This window comes from Coturnix japonica, chromosome 4, assembly GCF_001577835.2.
Source record: "Coturnix japonica isolate 7356 chromosome 4, Coturnix japonica 2.1, whole genome shotgun sequence".
Lineage (NCBI taxonomy): Eukaryota > Metazoa > Chordata > Aves > Galliformes > Phasianidae > Coturnix > Coturnix japonica.
The window spans coordinates 52,127,991-52,150,983 of record NC_029519.1 but is presented as its reverse complement, the minus strand read 5'-3'; the positions used below and the strand labels follow the sequence as shown (position 1 = coordinate 52,150,983).

The 22,993-nt window shown below is 38.8% G+C and overlaps 1 protein-coding gene across 1 annotated transcript; it reads left to right on the top strand.

Moving 5' to 3' along the window:
* Window positions 1–1,536: 1,536 nt before the first annotated feature.
* LRIT3 (leucine rich repeat, Ig-like and transmembrane domains 3) lies at window positions 1,537–13,073 on the top strand. Its single transcript, XM_015861952.2, has 4 exons — window positions 1,537–1,647; window positions 2,856–3,334; window positions 10,846–11,151; window positions 11,818–13,073. Exons 1-4 carry the CDS (start codon window positions 1,562–1,564, stop codon window positions 12,921–12,923), a joined length of 1,977 nt encoding a protein of 658 aa, XP_015717438.1. The 5' UTR covers window positions 1,537–1,561; the 3' UTR covers window positions 12,924–13,073.
* Window positions 13,074–22,993: the final 9,920 nt, after the last annotated feature.

The following is a 22,993-nucleotide window of genomic DNA, read 5'->3' as shown; positions in this document are numbered from 1 at the left end:
GGACGTTGAAGTGTCCAACCCTGAGAGTTACATGGAACAAGACGACATCAGGGCAGAGAGAGTCTGAAGTAGGAAGTGCTTAGATTCATTAACAGAGCACATTTAACTCCTCTTGCAAACGACTTTTTCCCAACTTCACTTGAAAGTTTCCAGGTCTGGATTCTCCCTGTATGTATTTATCTCTGTATCATGTGTCTGTACTGATGCTTGTTGCACAGTTTTGCTTCTGTGAATATGGTAAGGTTATCAGAATATCTAGCCAAACCCCACAGAACTTGCTATCAGCTTTTAGGATTTTTAAAGACTTCAATTATATTTCCTGTACTTTTGAAGTTTTGGCTCACAGAATCAAATGGATGGACGACTTTTGTTTTAGTAATGGTACATTTCTAGTGCTTGCCCCTGCACAGCAAATCCTGACTGTGGGACAGAAGGCTCTCTGAAGGTTGACAGTCAGGTGGCACATAAAACTGTAAAGATGTTCTCTCATTATTTCTAAGTCAATCTCATGGACAACTGTTCTGTAATTTTTGAAAAAGAACTTTGACAATGTCAGCAATGAATTTATTGGGGTTGGAGGTGGTGGCTGTGGATAGAGCTATAGATGGATGGTAGTACGCATTCTTGATGATTCTCAGATTTCGATAATAAATATCTTTTTTTGATTGCCAATCCAAAATCCTGGTGATCCTTAAGGCATGCCTCAGCCGCTGTGGCTTTGTGCAGCTACAGTCACTCTGTTGCTTGGGTTCCTTTTTCTCCTAAGATCTCCATTGTTGGTCTGATATAAGCGATGCAGTCATTTGGGAAAGCTAAATGTTCATTTTATTAATTTGTGTTAATTTGTTTTATTTTTATTTTTTGAGGTCCCCCAAAAAACAGTGGGAAATAAACTTTTTTGAAAGTACATTTTAGGTCTGACTGTGTGAGATTTAATTTAACAGGATTTTGGGTACAATTTGCACCAACAGATGGTTCATTACTACCACTTTGTTTTGATATTACTGTGTATGCGGACATCTGAAGTGTGGCTTTGCAGTGTGGAGCTGTTGTTATTGTTAAAACCTGTCTTTATGGGGCTTTTTGGAAGTCCTAGAGTCTAGGCTTCCTAATAATTTGTACTTATCAGTAATAAAGTAAATGCCACACAATGTCTTCCTTCTGTACTCTTTCTTCCCAGAACCTTGGAACACTTCACAGACAGTAACTCATGCACTGACCCTCAGAAGGAGCAAATACATGTTTTTACTATGTATTACCCATGCAACAAGTGCGTATTAAAATAGCCTGGAAACATATGTTGTGTAGAACTTGACACAGTGTGGTGTTGTGACACGAGAAAGAACAAGCTGGTTTAACAGATCCCTTCCAGGATACATTTGAAGGTTAAGCAACTAAAGATCTCAGCTAATCTGATGTAATCTGCTGTTACTAAATGGATGTCTGCATTCACATTCGTAGCATGTTGCACATGTGTGTGAATGAATAAACTCTTTGGTTTTTTTGGTGTCATTTGTGCTGGGAGGAAGCCATGTCTCTGCTTTTTTACTTATACTTCATAATGAGCATTTCTGAAGAAGTGTGTGGTTTTTGTCCTTCACAATGCACTTGTGTTTACCATGGCAGAAGTGATGGTACTGGAACCAGGTATGCATTTCATTATCTCTTATACTAGTTGGTTTATAGGTAAAAGGATAGAAGAAACTGGAAATGACATTCTCACATTTGTTGCAAATTAGTTTATAATGGTTACTTTGAAATAATGGTGTAATTTATGTTAGTATTATGTGGTAGCAGTGTTCCTGAATTAGGGCAGATGGCCATTATGTTTTGTTTTAATGGCTTTGTGCGTAGCAATTGCTACTTTAAATCTTCATTTTCACTGTAGAAGGTAATTTCTGACCCTTGTTCTTCCTACTACTGTAATGATCTTTCAATTTCCTCAAACTATGTATCTACTGTAAAGTGATTCTGGTTTAAATATATAGTTTCTCCTTTCCTTTATTCACAAGGAAATGATAATTTTTTGTAATAAAAATTAGGTTAATCGGAGATTATTGTGTCAGTTTTGGGAGATACTGCTTCAGCTACTTATTGTCAAGGCATATTTAGTATAAAATGACATCAGGAGAAAGCAAAACTGAAGAATGTAAAGGAAAAACTTGAGTAAATTAAAGAGCTCCTAGAGAAGAGAGGACTCTTTTAAACTAATGCATGCAAATTGTATATTCAAAGGAAAGGGAAGCTTCCTGATTCCTGGGAATGCAGAGGAATCTCATTTCACTGAAATGAATAGGAACGGGAAGTTCTATAGAATCCCTAAAAAGCAGATTGTTCCTGCTTACACACCAGAAATAGGGCTGGCAGTCTTTCCTTTTGAGAAATATGCTGGCATTTTCAATTTTCAGTCTATTCTGAGAAGTAAAGAAATATATACAAAGGCTTTGAATCTTCATTGTGACAAAAAACAAAAACAACAACAAAAAAATAAAACCCAGAAATTAGTATCCAGAATTCTTCATTATAGGAAAATACATCATGCAGCTCTCATTCCAGGTACAGAAATGTGTAATTCACTACACAATGACTTTTCTTTTTCAGTTGACAATAAGACGTTGGATAGAAGGTGGTGCTTGCATGCTTTGGAATACAGAAAATCTAAATTTCATACAGGAATATTGCTATTTATCTTCTTTTTCTCTTTAGGAAACTCACATTTGTCTTTTTAAATTGTAATTTTGATTTATTTATTTTTTTATTCTGATGTTAATGTTGTTGAAGTTAATAGTGTTTAAATCTGGAATGCAACTTTCTGATAAAGAAATGCAGATCTCCCTCTTTCTTTCTGCTGCTAGGTCTGTGCTCTGTAATGACCCCGACATGTTTGAGATCCCTGTGAATGTTCCTGTGGATACTGTAAAACTTCGTATAGAAAAAACTGTCATACGAAGGATTCCCACTGAAGCCTTTTACTATCTAGTAGACCTCAAATATCTGTGGGTAACTTACAACTGTGTAGCCAACATTGATATCAGCAGCTTCTACAACCTGAAACAACTGCACGAGCTCAGGCTGGATGGTAATCTGATCTCAACTTTCCCTTGGGAGTCATTGGCAGAAATGCCCAACTTGAGGACTCTCGATTTACATAACAATAAGGTGACCAGCATTCCAGCTGAGGCTGGCAGGTACCTGAAGAACCTCACCTACCTGGACATCTCCAGCAACAAGCTCACCACCTTGCCCTCAGACCTGATGGACATTTGGCCACCCTTCTCAGAAGCTGTCCCTCCCAAGAGCACGGACATTCTGGCAACTCAGAGAGTCATTTTGGGTACGTTAAGTAGCTTCTCTTATTCCTTATTAAAATGTGCCTAATGTCAAGTTGGAAAGGAGAGCAGGGTGAGTCAGGCCTTCGGTTTAGGAGGGTTCCTAGTACAAGTCGTTCTTCTGGCTTGCTCTGCAACACTGTCTGTCTGTCTGTTATCTAACTGTCCATCTATTTTCTGCTGTTGATAGAAAAAAATATACAGGAAAGATAGTGATTTTCACCTATATTGTTATCTCAGGGTTATAAAAGCGTGTGAAATGTACTGGATTCCTGTTTCCGTATTAAATATTCAGTATCCAGATAAACAAATGCAGGACTTCCAAAAATTGTGTTTCTGAAGACGTTTCCCTCATTGCTGAATGTGGCTGCAAATACAAGTGTGTCCACTTGCAGATGTTTTTAGCAGTGACTTGAAAACCAGATGAGTAGCTAGAGTAGATGCTTTATAGATACCCTGTTCTGAAATACAGTAGCCTCTCTGTGACTCCTGTTGACCCTGCACTGTTCTAAAGCTGACATTTCTGCCAATTCACTTTGTGAATACAAGAGGAAGAATAAGAATCCCTGATGTACACAGTGTTACAATGCTTTTCATGTTATTTAAAGTGAACATTTAAAAATAGCTTGGCTGGGCTCTCGTTCATAGACCTATTCTCTCTCTCAAATTTATTTTGGGCCTTGATGTCAGTGTTCTGTGGGGTTTTTGTTTTTTGTTTGTTTGTTTTGTGACCTTGTGCTCTGTCAGGTTTTTGTTCACTTTGTAGCCTTGCAGGTAACCATTTACAATTTGTGGTTTCAGAATACAGCTGGATCAGGTTCATTGGCAGCTTTCTCGTCTGACGCTGTATAAGTGCGTATTCTGGTGTTTTTGTAATGCAGTGCAGTAGTGGAAGGGAGGAAAACCAGCACCAGGTGAATAGCCGGCTTCCCATAATCTAGCTGCAGGAGCTTGGTACCCACTGGTAAAGACCCTCCATGCACTGTGCTGCCCAGTAATTCCACCTTCTTGATTTGAAGCCATTATTAAGCATTCATTTGTTCAGCTGCTTTCTTTTACAACAGAAAGTTTGGTCTGAAGCTCTTATTCAGATGAGACTGTAAGTAACTTCATAGATGAAAGTAGAATGAATGATTACACGCGTGGTAACTGTAAGTTTGCAGTATCAAAAGGAACTTGGTTAATTTTGGATTTTAAAAGAAGATAAAACAAAAACACAAAGGAACCTGTAATATTAAGTCAGCTTAGTACCCCATACTGAAGGCGATAACATGGGAGCTGACTGGGCTAGGCCTAATCCTCCTGATGATGTCCTCATGTGGGAATCCCAGAGGTTATTCAGTTGCTTTTGCTTACGTAGCCCTACCACTTAATAGACAAATAAATAGCAATAAAAAAAGCAGAGCTACCCACTCTCCTCCCATTTCCCCCTCCCCCTTCTCCCTTTCCCTCCATCTGCACTGTTCATTGGTGCACACGCTTTGCCTGCCTCCTTTCAGTCCTGGTAAACTCTGAGACCAACACTGACTTTTCTAGCAGTGTAGGAAGTGACCTTCGCATCATTTTCATTTATGTACTACAAGTGGGTGCAGATTTGCAGAGAGGGGCATGCACTGGATTCAGAGCATTGCTTCTCCTTTTTTAACACTGCATGCTGAGGAAGGCTCCTGTGCAGTCACTGTAGATTTCAATGTAAGAATGGAGATCTGTGGGCGGTACTTTCTGTGTTGTGCTGAGTAAATTTACCTTAGATAAGCTGTGGGTAATGTCCTGAATATTCATTTTTTGACAGCATAACCTTCTTATGACTGTTTCATTGCAGGCAAACAATACTTGATGTATAAGAAACTCTATAGTGAATTAGAAAATTTTCTTTTTCTTTGGTGATTAGAGATTGGAGTGCTTTTTGTGTAACCAGTCATCTTAACAAGCTTTGTTTCCACTTGTTGGCTTTATAATCTGTATTACTGCAGCTAGGAAACTCACAGTTTAGGCTACCCATACCCATTGCCAGAGGCTCATCCTTTGGTTGCTGTTGGACCATTGTGAAGCAGTCAGTTTTTAGGAATAAATGGTTAAAACGAACAAAAAAGATGCTCTAGGAGTTGAGTTACCCCTATATTACTTCAGTCATAGGAGATGCTGGCTCGGAACAATGGGAATAAGTGGTGCTCTGTGACATTATTTCCTTTCTGATACTTCTTTTGCTAGAGTCAGGAGGAGGAGAATCATATCCCATTGATGCCCTTCCTCTCCTCTGAGGCAGAATAAGGAACACAGTAGTAAGTTTCCAGGAAGGATTTCATAAAGACCTCGAGCATGCTGGAATGCAGATCTAGGTGAACTGAACCCTGCCTACCCCTTGGCTATGAGTTGGGCAACTCCAGACTTCCCTGGCAACCACTTCCAGTGCTTGTCTTTCAAAACAGTGAGAAAGTTTCTCTTAATACCTAACCTCAATCTCCCTTACTGCAAACTAAGCTGATTAAACTGATTAAGTATTGTCCTACATGGGATGAACATGCAGAAAAGCTAATTGCCATCTCTTACAATAACCCTTCATACATTTTTCCTTCCCTGATGGCCTTTTGCATTCTTAGCTGGTTGCACTATTTCTTTCAGCTGTTTCTTATAGACTATGGGTTTTTTCGTTTCCTACCATATTCACTGGTTCTCTTTGGATATTGTTTTTATTGGTGTGTGGGGGGGAGACTGGGAGGAAGTGAGTAGGCAAGTAGTGGAGGAAAGAGTTTCTCTTTAAATGTGATGCCCGTGTTTGTGCACAGTACTCATGTTGATACTCAAGAGTGGTGCTCTGCAGGAGCATTCATTCTGGCCCAGGTACCTACATGGAATGGGTCCTGAAGCCAGAGCACCACTAGAAGCTGGAAACTGAAGCAAATAAATGCTGTTTTTGTCTAGTCAGGAAAATAGCAGTCAGATTCTACTTAGTGCAAATACTTATGGCTTAAACTCGTTCATCTTCTACTTCTGGCAAAACAAGATTGTCACTTGTATTTAATTAACAACATCAACACCAGAAAGCCCTGAATTCATTTGTGCAAATGTATTTATTTTTTTTAACATCAGGAGGAAATTTTATCTGGAATATCTTGACTGAACATCATGAGAGTTGCATGCAAGAGAAAGTTCAGGTTTCCCATGTTTGCTTTGAGGCCTCTTGGAGAAGCCAAAGTGACTGGCAGATTAGTATATCTCTTTATGCCAACTCATAATTTCTGTCTTGCAGGGTGGTTTAATTGCTTCCCACTGCATGATGTTCCTCAGTGTGTACACTAGGTAATGTGAAGGGGAATCAGGGGATGATTTCTGGTTCTGTGGATGAGTGGCTCCCTGTGTCTCACATCCTCAGAGTGCAAAGCCAGCTCTCTTGTTTTAAACCTGGTTGGCTGTTCAGTGTTTTGCAAGACTTGACCACTGGTTTTCTGTAGCTCTGATGGAATGTTCCAGTGTCTCTAAAACGTGAGTAGGTGGGAGTGACTTTTTCTCAGCTCAAGCTGTCTGAATTAAACAAAGAATGCAAACATCATGCTTTTATACTGTGAAACAGTATGTATGTTTTATGCCTGGTGGGCTGGCAGGTACTGAAGGATGGTTTTGAAGGTGCATAACCTGCTGTACATATGCTGGGAGAACGAACAGAACAAGAGGGAACCATCCTTGATGGGATCTTGGATGAGATTGCATCAGGAAGAGGTCCCTGGAGGGTGCACAGCTCCTGGCTTTGTCTTGGAGTATACACTTTGGAACAGTTCAAATCAAAGCTGTGGAATGAGCTGACAATTAAACAGTGGAAACAGTAAAGCAACCAGTGTGTGTGAGTTCAGCTGGCCCTATCTTGGTTAGCACTGGAGCTTTAACCTAAAACTTTGATCCAAATCACAGCTAAGTTTCAGCATTGGCTGCTGTACAGAGATTGATATTTCTGGCATGAATGATGGTAGCAGCATTTTCCATATGGAAAATTACATCTAGCAAGTCTCTGAGAGGAACAGAGGAGTCCAGGATTTGACAGAGTGGCAGTAAAATGAAATCTTGCCTCTGTTGCTTGTAGAGGTGCCAAAAATTTGAAACGCAGCAGGTCCATTGGATTCCCACTGATTTTGCTGGGCTATGAGGTAGATGATGCTCCTCCTGAAACTTCACACTAGCTATTAGTGTATAGGAAGCACTGGGACACAGTGAGGGAAACAGAATTCGCTGTTTAGATCCATGGGTTGAAGTTCTGTAGCTTCAGTCAAAAGAGAGTATTTGGATAGGTTGGTTGTTTTGATGAATATTTCCATCAACACCAAATGTGAATGTTTCATGTACTGTTGTTTTGTAGCAATTGGAACTTATGGTCTAAGACCAGCTACTAATTTATAGAGGGAATTTTACTCATAGCTATTTGAAATGCTAAAAGTCCATATTGACATGATATGGGCAAATCCTGTTTACTGAGAAAGACTGCAAAAATATGCATGCATAGATCCACACATGCATGTACTTGCCACTATACAAGCAAACATGTATAAGTGTGTGAAAGTAAACTTCAAAAATGCTAAATTTTGAATGAAGAAAGTTGTTTTTTGTGTGGTTTTTCTTTGAGTACTTTACAATCCTTATTTAATTTTAACATAAAATGCATTAGTATATTGCAACGCAAAAATATTTATCAATGTTAGCTTTGCTTTGATCAGTATTTTTCAAGTCAATAAGCTGCCTTAATATTTCTTCAAAAGAGGCCTGGATTTATAAATATTTAGTGTTCCATTAGAGAGAGAGAGAGAGAGATACACACATGTATACACACACCACTGGGGACTTATTAATTTTTAATTTTCTCCTTAGGAATTTATTTTCCTGAGGGAATTAAACCACAACCCTTTATTAAAGCTCCCCATTTCTTCTAGTTTCTTCAGTGTTTACCTTTAAAAGAGTCTTCTTTGTATTCTTTTGTATGTTGTTTCTCACTTCTTCCACCTTGTAAACACAAGTTGTTAAACTTCAGAAGTTTACACTCACATTTCTGTTCAGTAGCTGACTTAAGTATAATCAAATTCAGTGTGTTATCCATGTGTCTGAGTGCCTTAATCTTTTTATTTTGGGGTTTCATATGACTTGATGACTTACAATGGTTCCGCAAGTTTACTGTAAATAAATGCTGCCAGGTATCATCGGGAGGCAAATAAATAGAAGGGATGAGCCACAGAAGTAAGGGAGTAACTCCTCTAGCTGTAGGTATTACCTGTACATATGTCCTGCTTCTTCAGCCAGTTCCTCTGGACACTGACAGATAGGGGAGATAAGGTGATGTACTGAAATACAGAACTAGAGAGTTCTCTGGGACTGCAGCTTTCTTTATCCACTGAAACCAGGCCTTCAGAACAATCTGAGACAATCAAACGTGTGTCCTGGACTAGACTGAACGACCACCCTGTCTAATGGCTTTGCTTCACCATTACTTCTATTTTGCCTTTTTCATTCAGCCTGTTTAGGTTGTAATATCTTTAGTTCTTCTCTTCAGCACTGGGAGAATGTGAAAGCCACATACTTACATATTTGAAAGACCTTTTGCAGTAGTATTAGAAACAATAATAAATCCATCCTTTCCTGTAGTGAAGCTTGCAGGAAACAGAAGGTAGCATAAGGTATGTGTTTTGTATCATTTTATGTGTATACTGTCCTGGAGAGTTTATATGCATTTCAGCATTATTTGGTACAGAGGGAATGTTGGTGGAGGGCTTGTTTTGGGGGGGTGGGGAATATTAACCCCTTATTAACCCCTTACAAGCAAATGAGAATAAAAAAAATACAGAAATATTATTCTTAGTTACAAACTAAGGTTGCCTAAATTAAAAGGTAAGTGCAAGTAGGTAGGTGCACATTGGGTAAAGCTTTTATGAGGAAATAATTGATGTGCTTAGACATATGGCAAACAATCCAATGATATTGCTTTTGCTTGTAAATACATACTCGAGTTTCAATGAAAATTAGTTTTATATTTTGGAGATTCTTTTTTTCTTAAAGCAGAGCTGTTGCTGATAAGGTTTCCTTGATTTCTCCATTCCTGAGAGCAGTAGGTGGTGAATAGATACAAAATCTCTTGTGTCTGAAAGGGGTGAAATTGGATTGTGATGTCAAAGTCAGGGAATCTCTTCAGGTCAAGTCTTGTTTTAAAAACAGGGATTAATCAGGGTTTATTACTATTTTAGCCAATCACTGCTGTGGTGCTTAAAATAACCTAATCTCAGTCTGGTGATGAGAGGAACCTTGTAGTTAATTATTCATATGTTCTTTCATCAAAAGGTTTCTTCCAAAATGGAAGGAAGATTTTTTTTTTCTCCATTTGCTTATGTGATAATTCCTAAAAAGAAACCCTGGGAAATGCTGGCAGGTGTTTTAATTGTGAATTAGTTGGTGTGACTTGTCTGTTGTGCTAATTAGTAAATTTGGAAGTGAGCAACTCTTGCACACCATCCTTCATTTCAGTCTGGGAGCTCTGCTTATTCCTAGAGCTAGAAGAAAAGGGGAAAGTTATGCCCAAAAGTACGAATCAGGGGAGAAAATACTTGAACCTATGGGTGATACACTGTGCAGTTGTTTTTTTACCTGGTAAACTGTAAACATTTACTTGGTAAATGCTGTGTTGAGCTCAATGTAATAATTGATACCACCTGATGATGTAGACACACATCTCAGAAGTGGCTACTCTGTTTTGTCCTAATAACCTCACCAAGTGGGGAAGACTTCCATTCAAAGACCTTAGAACAAAGAAGCATATGTTATAGCCTATAACAAAAGAAGAGACAGTGTACTTCTATGCCATCATAAAAATCATTATAACTGTCAGCTTTTCCCAAGATCCTTCCCATTTTCCTCTATTCTTTTATATTTGAAAATGTTTCCAAGAGTGTCATAAATTAAAGCCAGATTTCTAAGAGTATTGGTAAGGTTCACAGCCAGATAAGAATATTGTTGGCCTAGAGCTTTTTCTCCTTAGCCTATATCCCTTTTTTTTCTGTAGGCAGAAATGCTGATGTAAGCTCTAACCCCCCACCATCTCTGCAAGCATAGGACAAGGGTCTGAGAAGATCAAGCTGTAGGAGCCCAAAGAAGTACTAGAAACAGACGAGGGTGACAGGGTGCAGTAACTCTGAGAAGCTCTCTCCAGTAGCCACAGACAAGTGAAAATGTGTCATCAATCTTAAGATATCTTTGCAAAGTTCTTTCCTAGATAAATAGATAAGTTAAGCAAAGGTAATTTATTACTGTGCTCCTGTAAATTAATGTGAGGAAAAGACTTAGTAAGCATTTTTAGTCTTTTCACCTCTGCAAAGAAAATTCCCTCCCAGTCAGCTAGCAAAAGAGAACAGTAGAAAAATATTAACTCAGAATAGGCCCATGGTTCTTCTTGATTGTACTTGAAGGTAGTCATATGTCCTACTGAAATCACAGTGTTTGAATATTGCCTGACAATGCTTTTTTGTTTGTTTTCCTACTCTTTCTTCAGGTTTGCAGGACAACCCATGGTTTTGTGACTGTCGCATTTCGAAGTTAATTGAATTTTCCAAAATTGTGGACAACTCGATTGTACTTCTTGACCCACTGGTTACATGTAGTGGACCGGAGAGCTTGGCAGGGATCTTGTTCCAGAAAGCGGAGTTAGAACAGTGTCTTAAGCCATCTGTGATGACATCAGCAACCAAAATCACTTCCCCGCTAGGAAGCAATGTTCTACTACGCTGTGATGCAACTGGATACCCAACACCACAGCTTACTTGGACTAGGTCAGACAATATACCAGTGAACTATACAGGTATAATAGCTCTTTTATAGAAATAACCTTTTTATAGGACATGAGAGAGCCTGAAATTACTGGGTTTTCTGTGCTTTGAGATCGTTCTTATTAGTAATGGTAGACTAGGAATTGCACCATACTGGTTGTTGCATCCATGGATCAGTTGTTAGGAAATTCTTTCTCTGGGTCTCTGATTCTGTTTCTGGTCTGTAGTAAGAAATGTGCATGTGTGTATGAAAAAGAATGGAGGGAAGAATGAATGAAAAACAGAGGTTAGAATAGTTGGGTAATAATTTAGAAGCTGAGAAGCAGAAAGGAGAATTCAATACTGAAAACTCCTTTTTAATCTGAAACCTTTGTGATAGCTTTGCTGTTTGAATGCTTTGTTGTTTGGCTTTAAGGCATTTTTATTTCCCTTGTTCTAATTTTACTTAATAAAACTAAAAAAAACCACTATCTTGTAATTCCTCCTGAAATTCCATTTTGACCCAAGCTGAGCACTTCTTTTACTGGAAGATCCATTAGTTAGCTTGCATGTGTGGTTTTTTTTTTTTAAATATTTTTGGTACATATGCTTCATTCTGATAGAAATAATTTCAGAGGAAAAAAGAAAAGAGGTAATCTAATGATTACTTTCTCTTTAACTCCTTTTCATAATATTTTATTCTTTATGTTTTCTCATAGTAATTCAAGAAACACCTGGAGAAGGTGTCAGATGGTCCATATTAAGCTTGACAGGGATTTCGTACAAGGATGCAGGTGAATACAGATGTAAAGCAAAGAATTTGGCAGGAATGTCAGAAGCTGCTGTTACTGTCACAGTGGTTGGTGTTGTTACTACAACTGTGTTGCCACAGAAGTATGGAAGGAAGCAGGAGGCTGAGAGACAGAATACCACACTGGAGGAATCCAGGAGGGAACCTCAGAGAACAACCACACCTCTTTTCACCACATCAACCACCACAGTACAGGTTACCACTGAAAGATCAACAAATGCCAGGGTTACTGACAAGAAGCAATCCAGGTCCATGGCTGATGGAAAGAAAAATTCAAAGCCAGTGACGAATGGAAGCAAAAAGCAGACTGAGGATGCAAGGAAGAAAGATGACAAGGCAAAGGAGGCTGAGGAGATGAGCAAGAAAGGTGAGGAGACTTCACTTAAGGCAGCAGCAGCTACAGCTGAGCAAAATGTTACTGTGATGGACCTAAGGGTGATCACTGAAACAGATGAAAGAGTGACCTTGACTTGGAAAACTATCAATGCCTCAAGCAGTGCTGCAGTGACTGTGTTATATTCAAAGTACGGAGATGAAGAGATGTTGCCTCTGAGCACGGATTCTAGCAAAAACAAAGTCACAATTGATGGTTTGCAACCTAGTACTCAGTACATGGCATGTGTATCACCCAAAGGAGTGCCACCTACAAAAGAGCAATGCGTTATTTTCACTACTGACATGTTAAATGATGAAAGCAACTCTCAGTTTTCTATTCTGATAATGGGCAGCAGTGCAGCATGCGTAGTTGTTTTACCTTTGATAATTTTCTTACTCTATAAAGTTTTAAAACTTCATGTGAAACCCAAATCTCCTAAGGAAGCTGACCTTGCAAAAGAGACTTATGTGAAATTTGAAACACTCTCTCTCAAGCCTCGAACAGTGAACACAGGAGGAGAACTCTGGGCAAGAAGGTATACAGATGAGTCAGAAAGACTTCTCCTTTGTTCTAGGTCAAGTATGGATTCTCAAATGACCTTCAAAAGTGAAGGCTCTAGGTCTGAATACCTCTGTTGAACATGGGTGTGGATGGAGGAGATGGAATACACAGTGGGTAAAATTATCCATAGTGATGATACCGCACTGGGAAGCAGGTTAGTGTCAGGTGGTGGTCAGAATATATCATCTGATGTCATGGACCCAACCAGATGGGTGGAGTGATGGATAGGAGAGGGATCTGAAGATTATATATTTTTTTTTTGTACATTTATGACTTTGGATATGAAGAAATGGCATTCTTTGAGAGATTTATATAGCATGAAATGGTTATTTGCTTAAAGGTCTTCTATTTCTGCTTTAATTAAAACATCATTGTTTTCCCTCATTTAACTGTATGATATGCTCATTGTGTGAATCAAACATTATTACAACATCCATAAAAAATAAGTATTTAAAGATGATAGGAAAAAAAGCTTAAACCATGTTTATTGAAGTTGAAGCTTTGAAAATTTGTCATACAGCTCTGTTTGTAAACTATATAGAACTGGAGGTGATCCTAAGTAGCTGCAATTTATGGACTTCTGAGAGCTACAACATATATCATATTGTCATTTTGAAGATGCTGTGGTGAAGGAGCTTCCTTAGTTTTCTGAAACTTGGGTAGGATGTTATTGTGAGTAACTCTGGGAGTGATACTGTATGTTGATACTGTAAATTTACAGCAAAAGATTGTTACAAAATCCCAGCCGTAGGATTTACTTGCATTTGCGTGGCTATATACAATATATTTCAGAAATCTCTGTAGGGAGAATTTTATGGCGTTTTGTAATACAAAACACAATGTCACACAGCAGTATATTGCATAGTAGTATTATATGCTACACTGGAGTACTATAGTATACTTTAAGATACAGTAGGAGAAAGTCTTGTCCTCAGGCTGTGTTGGATGTCTAATGAAGTTTAATGAGCATAATCAAAGTTAATTATGAAAATGCTTCCCGATCTTTAGAAAATCCAGTGTAAGTAATAACAATGAATGTAGAATTACCTGTTACTAATAATAATGAACTTTCTAATCTGAAGCTATTTTTTCAATACCTGAAGTAAATAACAGAGCTGCATTGTTTAAGATTAAGGTTAGAATAACGTGTGAATTAGGAATCACATTTTTTCCTAAAACTGGAAAGTGTATTGTTTTCTTGGACCTTTTTATACCTGGAAGAACTGTTTGCTTTGCTTGGAAACTGGCAATCTTCTCTTTCCAAAGCAAGAAACACTGCCTAGCAGCTACAAACCAAAGTTTAGTTAATTAAATTCAAAAAAGTGGCATTTTTTTAGTGTCTTTTAGTATAGCATTAAATTTAACCACTGGAGTGTTGGAGAGCTTGCCTTGTTTAAAGCATAGGCTGATGAGGATAACTGTTTGTCATAAAGGCAACATAAGAAAGATTGTGGCAGAAAATAAACACACTCACAAATTTCCATACCGTCTATGTGTCAGGGCTCCATAGTAAGGGATAACAGGATCTGTGTCTGAAACTAAGGAAGCTATGCTAAGGAAGCTAAGGAAGCGAATGAGATGTTCAAAAGTGTGAAGTTACTTTACCCACATGAGCTTTTATAATTGACCTTGTTGTTCCTTCTGTTACTTGTATCTGTGGTCAAAAAGTGATCTGTCTACTTCCATGGGACATTTTTGGTTTCAATGAAAATATTTTTAGTTTTCTGAGTGGAATATTTTGACTTTGGATGTGTGTTTTTCATTTGGCATTTTTTTAAGGGAAGTAGTTTGTTGTGTCAAAAACATAGCTCGTCTGAAAAGATACTTGAGATAAAGGAGATCTGATGTGTTAACTTGAAGTGTTACACTATTTGCCTTCTATTCTCCACGTAGATAGTAGAGCCAGCAGCTATCACTGAAGTTTCTCACAATGGAAAACACTGGTTTTCGTTAATAAGAGTGATTATTTTAACCTTTAGTTTTTAATTCCTGGAGAACATTTGACTTTAGGTTTCAATGATCTGTGAGAAACCCGAATCTAATTCCAGAGTGATTTTATTTTTTAGATGCTGTGTCAATGTACCAGATTGTGGTAGTGCAAAGCTTATTTGAGAGAGCTTATTTGCAAACATGAAACCTGTTGGTTTGACTAACCTTGAGGAATTAGTGTGCTTTAAAGTAAGGAATGAGTTAGGTCATATATATATATCATGTCAGAACTTCCAATGAAGAATTTAGATAGGAATTGAGTGCACGGTAAAGATGTGTAGACTGCATCACCCAGGATTGGTGTAATTGAGGAGCTGAAGAAGTACTTCTTGGAAAGTACTTCTTGGAAAGATGAAAGTTTTTATACTGTAAATTTGTAAGATTCCTAATAGAATTGTTAAGATAGATTTTTGTTACCCATGATCTATTTGTCTAGTGTCTTTCGAAATGCAATGCTGAGTGAATCATCATAATGAACAGTGAATGACTGCAACCTATGGTTGGCCAGGAGGAGTCTCTGGAGAAGATTTGACCAAAGTTTATGTGCGGCCTTTCATGTTTTTGCACTTTGTTGGCTCAGTAAATCCCATGTTTCACCAGAAAGGTTAGAAAGCTTTTTATACATTACCTGCAATGAAATAACTGAACTGCATTCCAAGAAGATCCCAATTTACTTGAAAATTAAAACGTTCTCAGCACTTGTTATAGGTAAACACAATCTTATCTTCAATGTGCACTTACTAAGCCAAATTTTAAAGTCATATTTTAGTCCTTGCTGTTACCCACACTAGATTTTATACTCTTTGTACTACTGTATAAGTATCGTATTTGTCCCAGGTGGGGGATTAAAAAAGAGAACACTTTCATGTGTACTGTGAAAACGTCTGTAATAAATAGCAAGACCATATATATATTTGGGCTTAGTTGATAGACTCAGGAAAGGGTGTTTTAAACTCATTACCTTTTCAAAGAAGTAATTACAGTAGTAGTCGTTTTGACATGAAAATAAAACACTGTTTTCATATGTGACCATGTACTTGCCTGACCATTCCTTCAATTGTAGCCTTGACTGTATGTGATGAGTGAGAATAGGAGGAAATCTGAGAAGAAATGAGAGAAAATACATAAAGAAAGCTGAGAGCTTGGAGGGATAATACCCTCAAGAGTGACTGGACTATGTGCTGTGAAGTCATTTGTTTGCAGTTCTTATGCACGCAGCAAGGATACTTGGGCATCTGCAGACAGGCGGACATAAAAGGATGGTGAAGATTCTGCCTGCACAGTAGAAGTAGAGCCCTATGTATACATCCTTCTGACAAACTGGGGATAGCTATAAAATAGGAGTATGGAACAAGGGCACGAGGGGGATTTAAAAATGTGCTTAAAACTGTAATTAGAGTCTACTTGGGTGTATCAGAAGCAGAAGAACCGTCCAAAAGGACAATTACTGGTAGAGTTGGTGTAGCTATTATGTAAACTCAATGGCTCGCTTATTCAGTAAATAAAACAAGTGCTTTGTTGGTGTATTTTTAGTCTTTCTGCTCACCTACTCATACAGTTGTTTGAGCACTCTAAAGGACTCATACAGCTGTTTTTTTACATCTAATCTTTCAAAGAATAGAATTCCAAACCAGATCTCGAAATCATGTTATTGCTTAACTCTCTAGCATTTATTCATCCAGTTTAATGTTGTTTGATAAAAAGGAACAGAATAATGTGAGTAGTCTGCTTTGTAAAGTTTTCCAGCCTCTAAAACAACTGTACTTTTGTTGAAGAAAAGGGATATTAAGTCCAAAACTCATAAGTACATCTTTTTTTTTTCTGTGAGAACCTGATTTAATTAATGACGCTGAAATCTAAAGCCTTGGGCTGATCAAATCGGCTTCTGAGTCATGTGTCCTGAATGTTATGCTGCTAAGATTTGGCCAAACATCGGGACCTCCAAAAATAACTATGACCATATATTTCTTTTTGCTTCATAGCCTAGTCTCCTGTGTTTAAGAAATTACAAAGGGAGAAAGAGAGCAGGTAAATAGCCAGGTATGGGGCATGGAAAATTAAATACATTAAATTTGTTGAACTTAAATTTTATCCTGCTTTTTTGATGGAACATTCTTCCACGTTAGACTAATCCTGCAGCATACTGTGAGCTTCAGATTACACATGAATGATGTTATCCACGGGTGTTTTCATAGAGCAGACTCTTCGATCTTGAGAAACCTCGTTTGGTTTCTCAGTGATTAGTTTAAAAATAAAAAATACTTTTATACTTCTTGTCCTTTAGTGCAAATGTGATATGGTGGTATGGTTTCCTTCCTTCTGAAGTAGGAGAGTGAAATCAGAAATTGTAACACTCCTGCCTGTTACAGAACTCAAACTCACAGGTAAGGATCATTTCCACCTTGCAGTTGCAATGTTTGCTGTCACATCTGCACTACATCAATATATCCAAAGCAATCAGTTCTTAAAGATCTCTTCCAATCAGTCTGATTTCGGCCTAAAAGAAATAAGATTTATGTTAGTAGGTTGTCTCTAATTATTTCTCTACATTAGGAAGGAATGTTCCTAGAGGGATACAGGCTCATTTTGTGACAAAAAATGTTCTTTGTTACTTATTTTGCTTGAGCGTGCTTTATTCTTTGACAGAGGAGCAGACATTCCCTTTGGATATGGTAATCAGCAGCAGAAACAACGTAAGCCACGTTTTTCACAAGCCAGACAAATAACGTTCTTTGTTTTGGACAGGCACAATTGAATAGATGTTGTCCAGTATTCATATATGGAGTATTTCTTTGTGACATGAGAATTCACGAGGAGAGGTTCGGAGAGAGAATTAATGCAGTTCCTTGTTTATTGCTAAAGAAAAGAGACATTTTCTTGAGTTTTCGATGATGATTTAGCTCTACAGATTGTCTGAAACACTTCACGTTCAGGCAGAAGTTCAGCTTGTAACAAGTTGATTAAACTTTTCAGTGTCTCACTGCTGAAGATTTGTGTAGAATGAAGCATGGATCATATAATCTGAGAAAAGAAAAGGTGATTCTCAAAGCTTATTGACTTTTATAAAGAAATGAGAACTCTTTCAAGGATTGATCAGCCCTGTGATGCCAAACAAAACCCCTCTGAGAGTAATGCATGACTGCATTTATTTATTTATTTTTTTAATATACATAAATCTATACACATATGTATATATGAAAGACTGGTATGAGAAACAAGCATTTTTAGTATAGCTGCTCATGTTTGAGTCTGCCCTGGAAGAGAGCAACAAGTTGGCATCTTGATCAAACATAGATTCTGAAAATCAAACAAGCTGTGCTGAATGAGGGTGTGCAAGTGGCAAAGGAAAAAGTCCTCCAGGAAACACAGGAGTAAGATTAAAGCACATTTATTTTCTACTTATTGAAGAGCACTCAGTTCTCTAAGTGGGAGATACTTAATTCACCGGTTTTGGAGCTTACATAATTACCAGTAAGAACTGCAAGGAGGATGAATAGTGAGAATGAGTCCCTTCCAGTAGAGGATCCAGGATCCAGTCTTCATTGGGATAGAGGGAAATCTGACCTTAGGTGCAAAAGACAGTGTCTTTTTACGTGATTTGTGCATTTCATTTAGTATTAATTCAAATGTTAACTACTTTGTAACAAGGCTTGTGGGCGGGGAAACCCTGGATTTGAGCTGAAAGAAACAAGAAAGAATTGGCTTCTTGAATTTCATGAAGCTACGTAGGTGAGGAGCTGTGTGATTGACATCTTTGCTGTCAAAGGAGCCTCACAGGATTGACAAATGTGATGGAGCACTGGCTAAATTGTTACAGTGCAGGTAACTTGTGATTCATCAAAAGGGCGGGGGGACAGGCCTGGAGGAAGCTGAAGTCAAATATCCCACCTTAGAATATATTTGAAATGAGGTTTCTTCCTCTGATGAATATTTGGAGTAAATTCGCAAGAGGCCATATTCTTCGTCAACAGTGTGATGCTAAACTTGTGTGGACTGAGGATAAAAATTAGGAAAGGGTTCTGAAAAGCTACTCTAAATAACTTACTGACCACATCCTGGGAATGGGCACTCAATGGTCTTTCTAATCCCACAGCAGTTTCAGCAGATGCTAGCAGTTTGAGAATGTGAAGCAGTACTCCAGTTACAGTGAGATTAATCCTGTTGCACATTATTTCAAGCAACTTTCAGACACCAAGAATAAGTATGTTCAAATAAGGAGAGTGTCTGCAGAGAGGCTGGGCTAAGGGAGAGACTGAGAAGGTGCTTCCACATCTCGATAATTTCAGCCTTATGACAAGCAGATAACAAGCCTCTTGCTGCACTGATAGTAACTGTTAGAAAAAGCACTCCTTACTGTTGAGTTTCAAAACTATCTCAAGAAATGATAATACAAGGAAAGTCTCCAAAGATAACTGACGGCCTATTAGGGAGACCATAGGTGATCAAGGTCTTTCATGTGATAAGGGAGCCTATGCAAATGCTACTACTCATTCTCTTTACATCACTGTACAAAGCTGATGTAAGTAATCACTGTTAATCACAGACTAATGAATATTACTCATGATTTTTTGGGCTGATCTACATACGATATCTGTCAGGAATCTGTGCAGTACCCGGCACTTGTGCAAGAGCAGGGAGCTGTGTCTGGCAGTTTCATTGCAGTTCCAGCATCCTCAGTGGTCAGCAGTTTGTGAGAAACAGCTGTGCCGGTTGCCATAAAGTTACCATTCACAGAGTTTAATGTGCCTGTTGCCTCAGTAACGGGGCTGCAGAAAGGTAAAGTGACTGCCACTTACCTGCCATTTCCTTCTTTGGCATTGGCTGACTTTTCTGATTTTGTGGAAATTCTGCTCCGCAGTAACTTTTCAGGGAGCAACAGAAAAGCAGTTTGTTTGGGTTCAGCAGTCAAATCTGAAGAGTATTTCTTCAGATTTCTTCAAACCCTAAGCGCTTTATCTGAGTGCTGATTGCCAAGATATTTGCTGCTTCAAAAAAAAATAAAAAATAAAAATAAAAAAATCTAGTAAATTGTGAGCACATTACTTCCAGGCGAAGGCCAGCTTGTTAGGAGAAATTATGACAACTTTAGTGTTTTCATCATAAATTGACTTACATTAACACATGAAGTTGGGGTATGACGGTTTTCCCTGTTTGTACAGCTGTCTGAATTTGACCAAGTGTTTCATCTGGTGGGCCTTGGGAGAACTAGTGTGATATGAAATACGGATGTTACCATTTATCCCTCTTGGCTGCAGCTGTAGGAAGAGTTCTCAGCAGCCATGCAGCACTCCAGGTAAACCTTTCTGCTTAAGCGCTTGTAATTCTTTTCTCTCTTGAATCTTTCTGCACTTATTAGTTTATTCTTCACCTTCTTACAAAAGCATTAATAACAGTGGAATACTTGATCCACATAGTGCTATGACTTGGAAGGTTTTCAGTAACTCATTTCTGATGATGTAATTGCTTTGTTGTGTAGCAGTGAGCAGTAAACACCGTGTTTGGGACAGGTGTAAAATTACAGTCTGAAAAACAGATCTTGAAACCTTACTCAAATGTCACTTTTTGTTTTATCTTTATTTTCACCACTCTTTAGAAAAATATTAATGTATTAATATTAGTATTTCTATTATTTCTGATTACTGGATTTGAAGTACATTATACAGGTTTTTAAGAAAAAAACAAAAAAACATATGTGGCCCTTGGAGATCATACCATTAAGATATTCTCTTATCAAGATGTTGATCTGTTCTGGTTTCTGTGGGAGAAAAAGGAAACATGCTTGTTTCCCCATATGGGACTGGGCAAGAATCTATCTCTTTCACAAGATATGCCAAATCAAGTGGGATTTGATTGCAGTCATTGGAAATTTGCTATTGATTTCAGTTAGCTCAGGATAAGCTTCTCTTTAGTGTCTGAATGCGAAGAGCTGTTGCTCTGAGTATTTAATCCTGGAATGTGAAGATGAGCCTGTGAGTCAAGAACACTTGAGGAGAGTCCCTGCCCTTGGCCTGCATGTTTTGCAGTGACGAGCATCTAGGGAGCATTGAGAATTTATGCAGGAATTGCTGTCTTTGACCTCTATACCAGCATCTGTAGGGTAGGTCCTTCTCTAAGTCTGCCTAGACATATGTAGATGATGTTACAGTTTTACTAGTTGGCCCAGGTGTTTTAAGTATTTAGATTCCTTCTGATGATGCATGCTGCCTTGCCAATCAGCCCAGTTCTAAATAAAACAGCCAAGTGAAAAGGCGCAAAGGGAGAGGTTTCTTTAGCACTGCGTAATGCATACACATGCTCAGAATAGAATTCCTCTCCCCTTACCAGAGTCTTGTTTCATTTTGGGAAACCGGGCACCTATGGCTGATTTTCTAAGCACTGCCCAGGGGATACATCCAGCCCTCTCCTGTTGGTGTTACAGGGAATGATTTGGGAGGGTACTTCATTTTATGATTTTGTCTTAATGCCAAATTGACCTTAACTATGGAAAAATTTTATTATTAGGCAGAGTGGCCCTAAAGAACTCCAACTGTTAATACAGATGCTGTAAGAAGGTGGGGTAGGTGTTATAAATTGTGACATTATATTACTGTGTTCGTTGTAATTGTGTATTAGTTTGTTAACTAGTGAAATGACTTGAGAGAGTGAAACATTTTTTCATGTAGCACGCAAGGCAGGGCATCTCAGAAATATACACATTACTTTATGCAAAATGGTATGCTCCTACCAAAGCAAAGTGCTAGTTCTGGTAAAACCACAGAGTGCTTCTGTGTATCCAGCTCTTTACCAATAAAAGCTGGCAGATATGAATGAGATGGCCAGATCTTTCAGGAGTCTGCTTGCTCACTCTCTATCTAGGCAGACGCTGGTGGTTGCCATGCAGCTGACTAGACATTTTGTAAGAACATGTGTCACTGTTAGTGACAGTCTGGTTTGCTGGTTCTGCAGTCACTGCATGCTGTTTTTCCCTGCTTCTTAATGCTTAGCCTAGTGCTCAGAGGTCTCAGTTGTGTGATTATCTTCAAGAACACAGGAACACTGCCTCCGAGTCCTATAGACAATCTCAGTGGATATCTGTAGAGCAGTAGTGTTTTGCAAGACACCAGAAACAAAGAAACTGATGCTAAGAGTTGTCTCTGCTTCTATGAAATTGCTAGTCAAACATGATCTGGAATCTCCATGTTCACACTCACACTGGCAGTGCAGGATCTGTCTGAAGTTTTTGGGTACTCTCTGAATGTTAAATATAACATGGGCTATTGCTTGTGGAGTGCCCCTGCCTTTTTTTCCCACACTGCTCTTCTCTCCGTGTCTCTGTCTACGTGGAGAATTGACAGCTGTGGCCCCAGGCAGGGCGTGTTTGGTAGCTGCAGGATTTGGATGCCAAGTTCTGGGGTATCATTCTCTTGGTGGCATTTGGGTCACTGAGAGGCTCTGGCACTGCACTCCCTGCAGCTGCGGGGCTCGCTCTGAGGTGGTGTCAGGTCAGGCTGCCTCCTTTGCAGGCAGCCCCGTGCAGATCGCTTGCCACTTTCTCTGACAGCTTCTTCTTGATATGGGATAGGAAATCCACACGTGGGGCTCTTATGGCTGCTGTGGGTAGCGTCTGAGGTATGTATGTTCTTTTTCCTTAGTTCTGCAGTGTGCCTTTGAAATTATTTCATTCACTAAATGCCATCATATCACAAACTTGCTCTTTCAGTGCAAACTAACTTTCACCAGGCTCTGGATAAATTCATTGTAAGATTCTGCTGCTCAGCTATTTATTAATTAGGACACATTTGGTTCTGGAGATCTTCTGAGAATGTCCTATGAGCAGGAGGGCACCGAACATTCCCAGAAGCTAGCAATGTTTGGTTACACCTGTTCTTGGTTGCCCACCCATTCATTGACTGGCTCATATGGCAGGAGCTGTGCGGCCATTCACAGGAAAGTGTTGCATTTCTGCAAAGAGAATGAGGCTTGGGTGTGCTCAGCCTAGCTCCAATGCAGGAGGAAGAGCATCCTGTAATCCATCCATGGGATTGTCTGGTAATTCTGCTCTTGAGTTCATTTCAGGTGCTTTGCTGTGGAAAGCTGGCTGTAGCAGTGGCTGTTCCTTCTGTTTATTAACCACCTTGTTGGGTCCTGTGTCACTAACAACCATGAACATCAGTGATAC

Excerpts from the sequence above, each read along its gene's own strand:
- LRIT3 (XM_015861952.2), top strand. The coding sequence starts at position 1,562 with ATGAGCATTTCTGAAGAAGTGTGTGGTTTTTGTCCTTCACAATGCACT. Across the intron at positions 1,648-2,855 it reads AGTGATGGTACTGGAACCAG|GTCTGTGCTCTGTAATGACC; the intron begins GTATGCATTTCA and ends TTCTGCTGCTAG. Across the intron at positions 11,152-11,817 it reads TATACCAGTGAACTATACAG|TAATTCAAGAAACACCTGGA; the intron begins GTATAATAGCTC and ends GTTTTCTCATAG.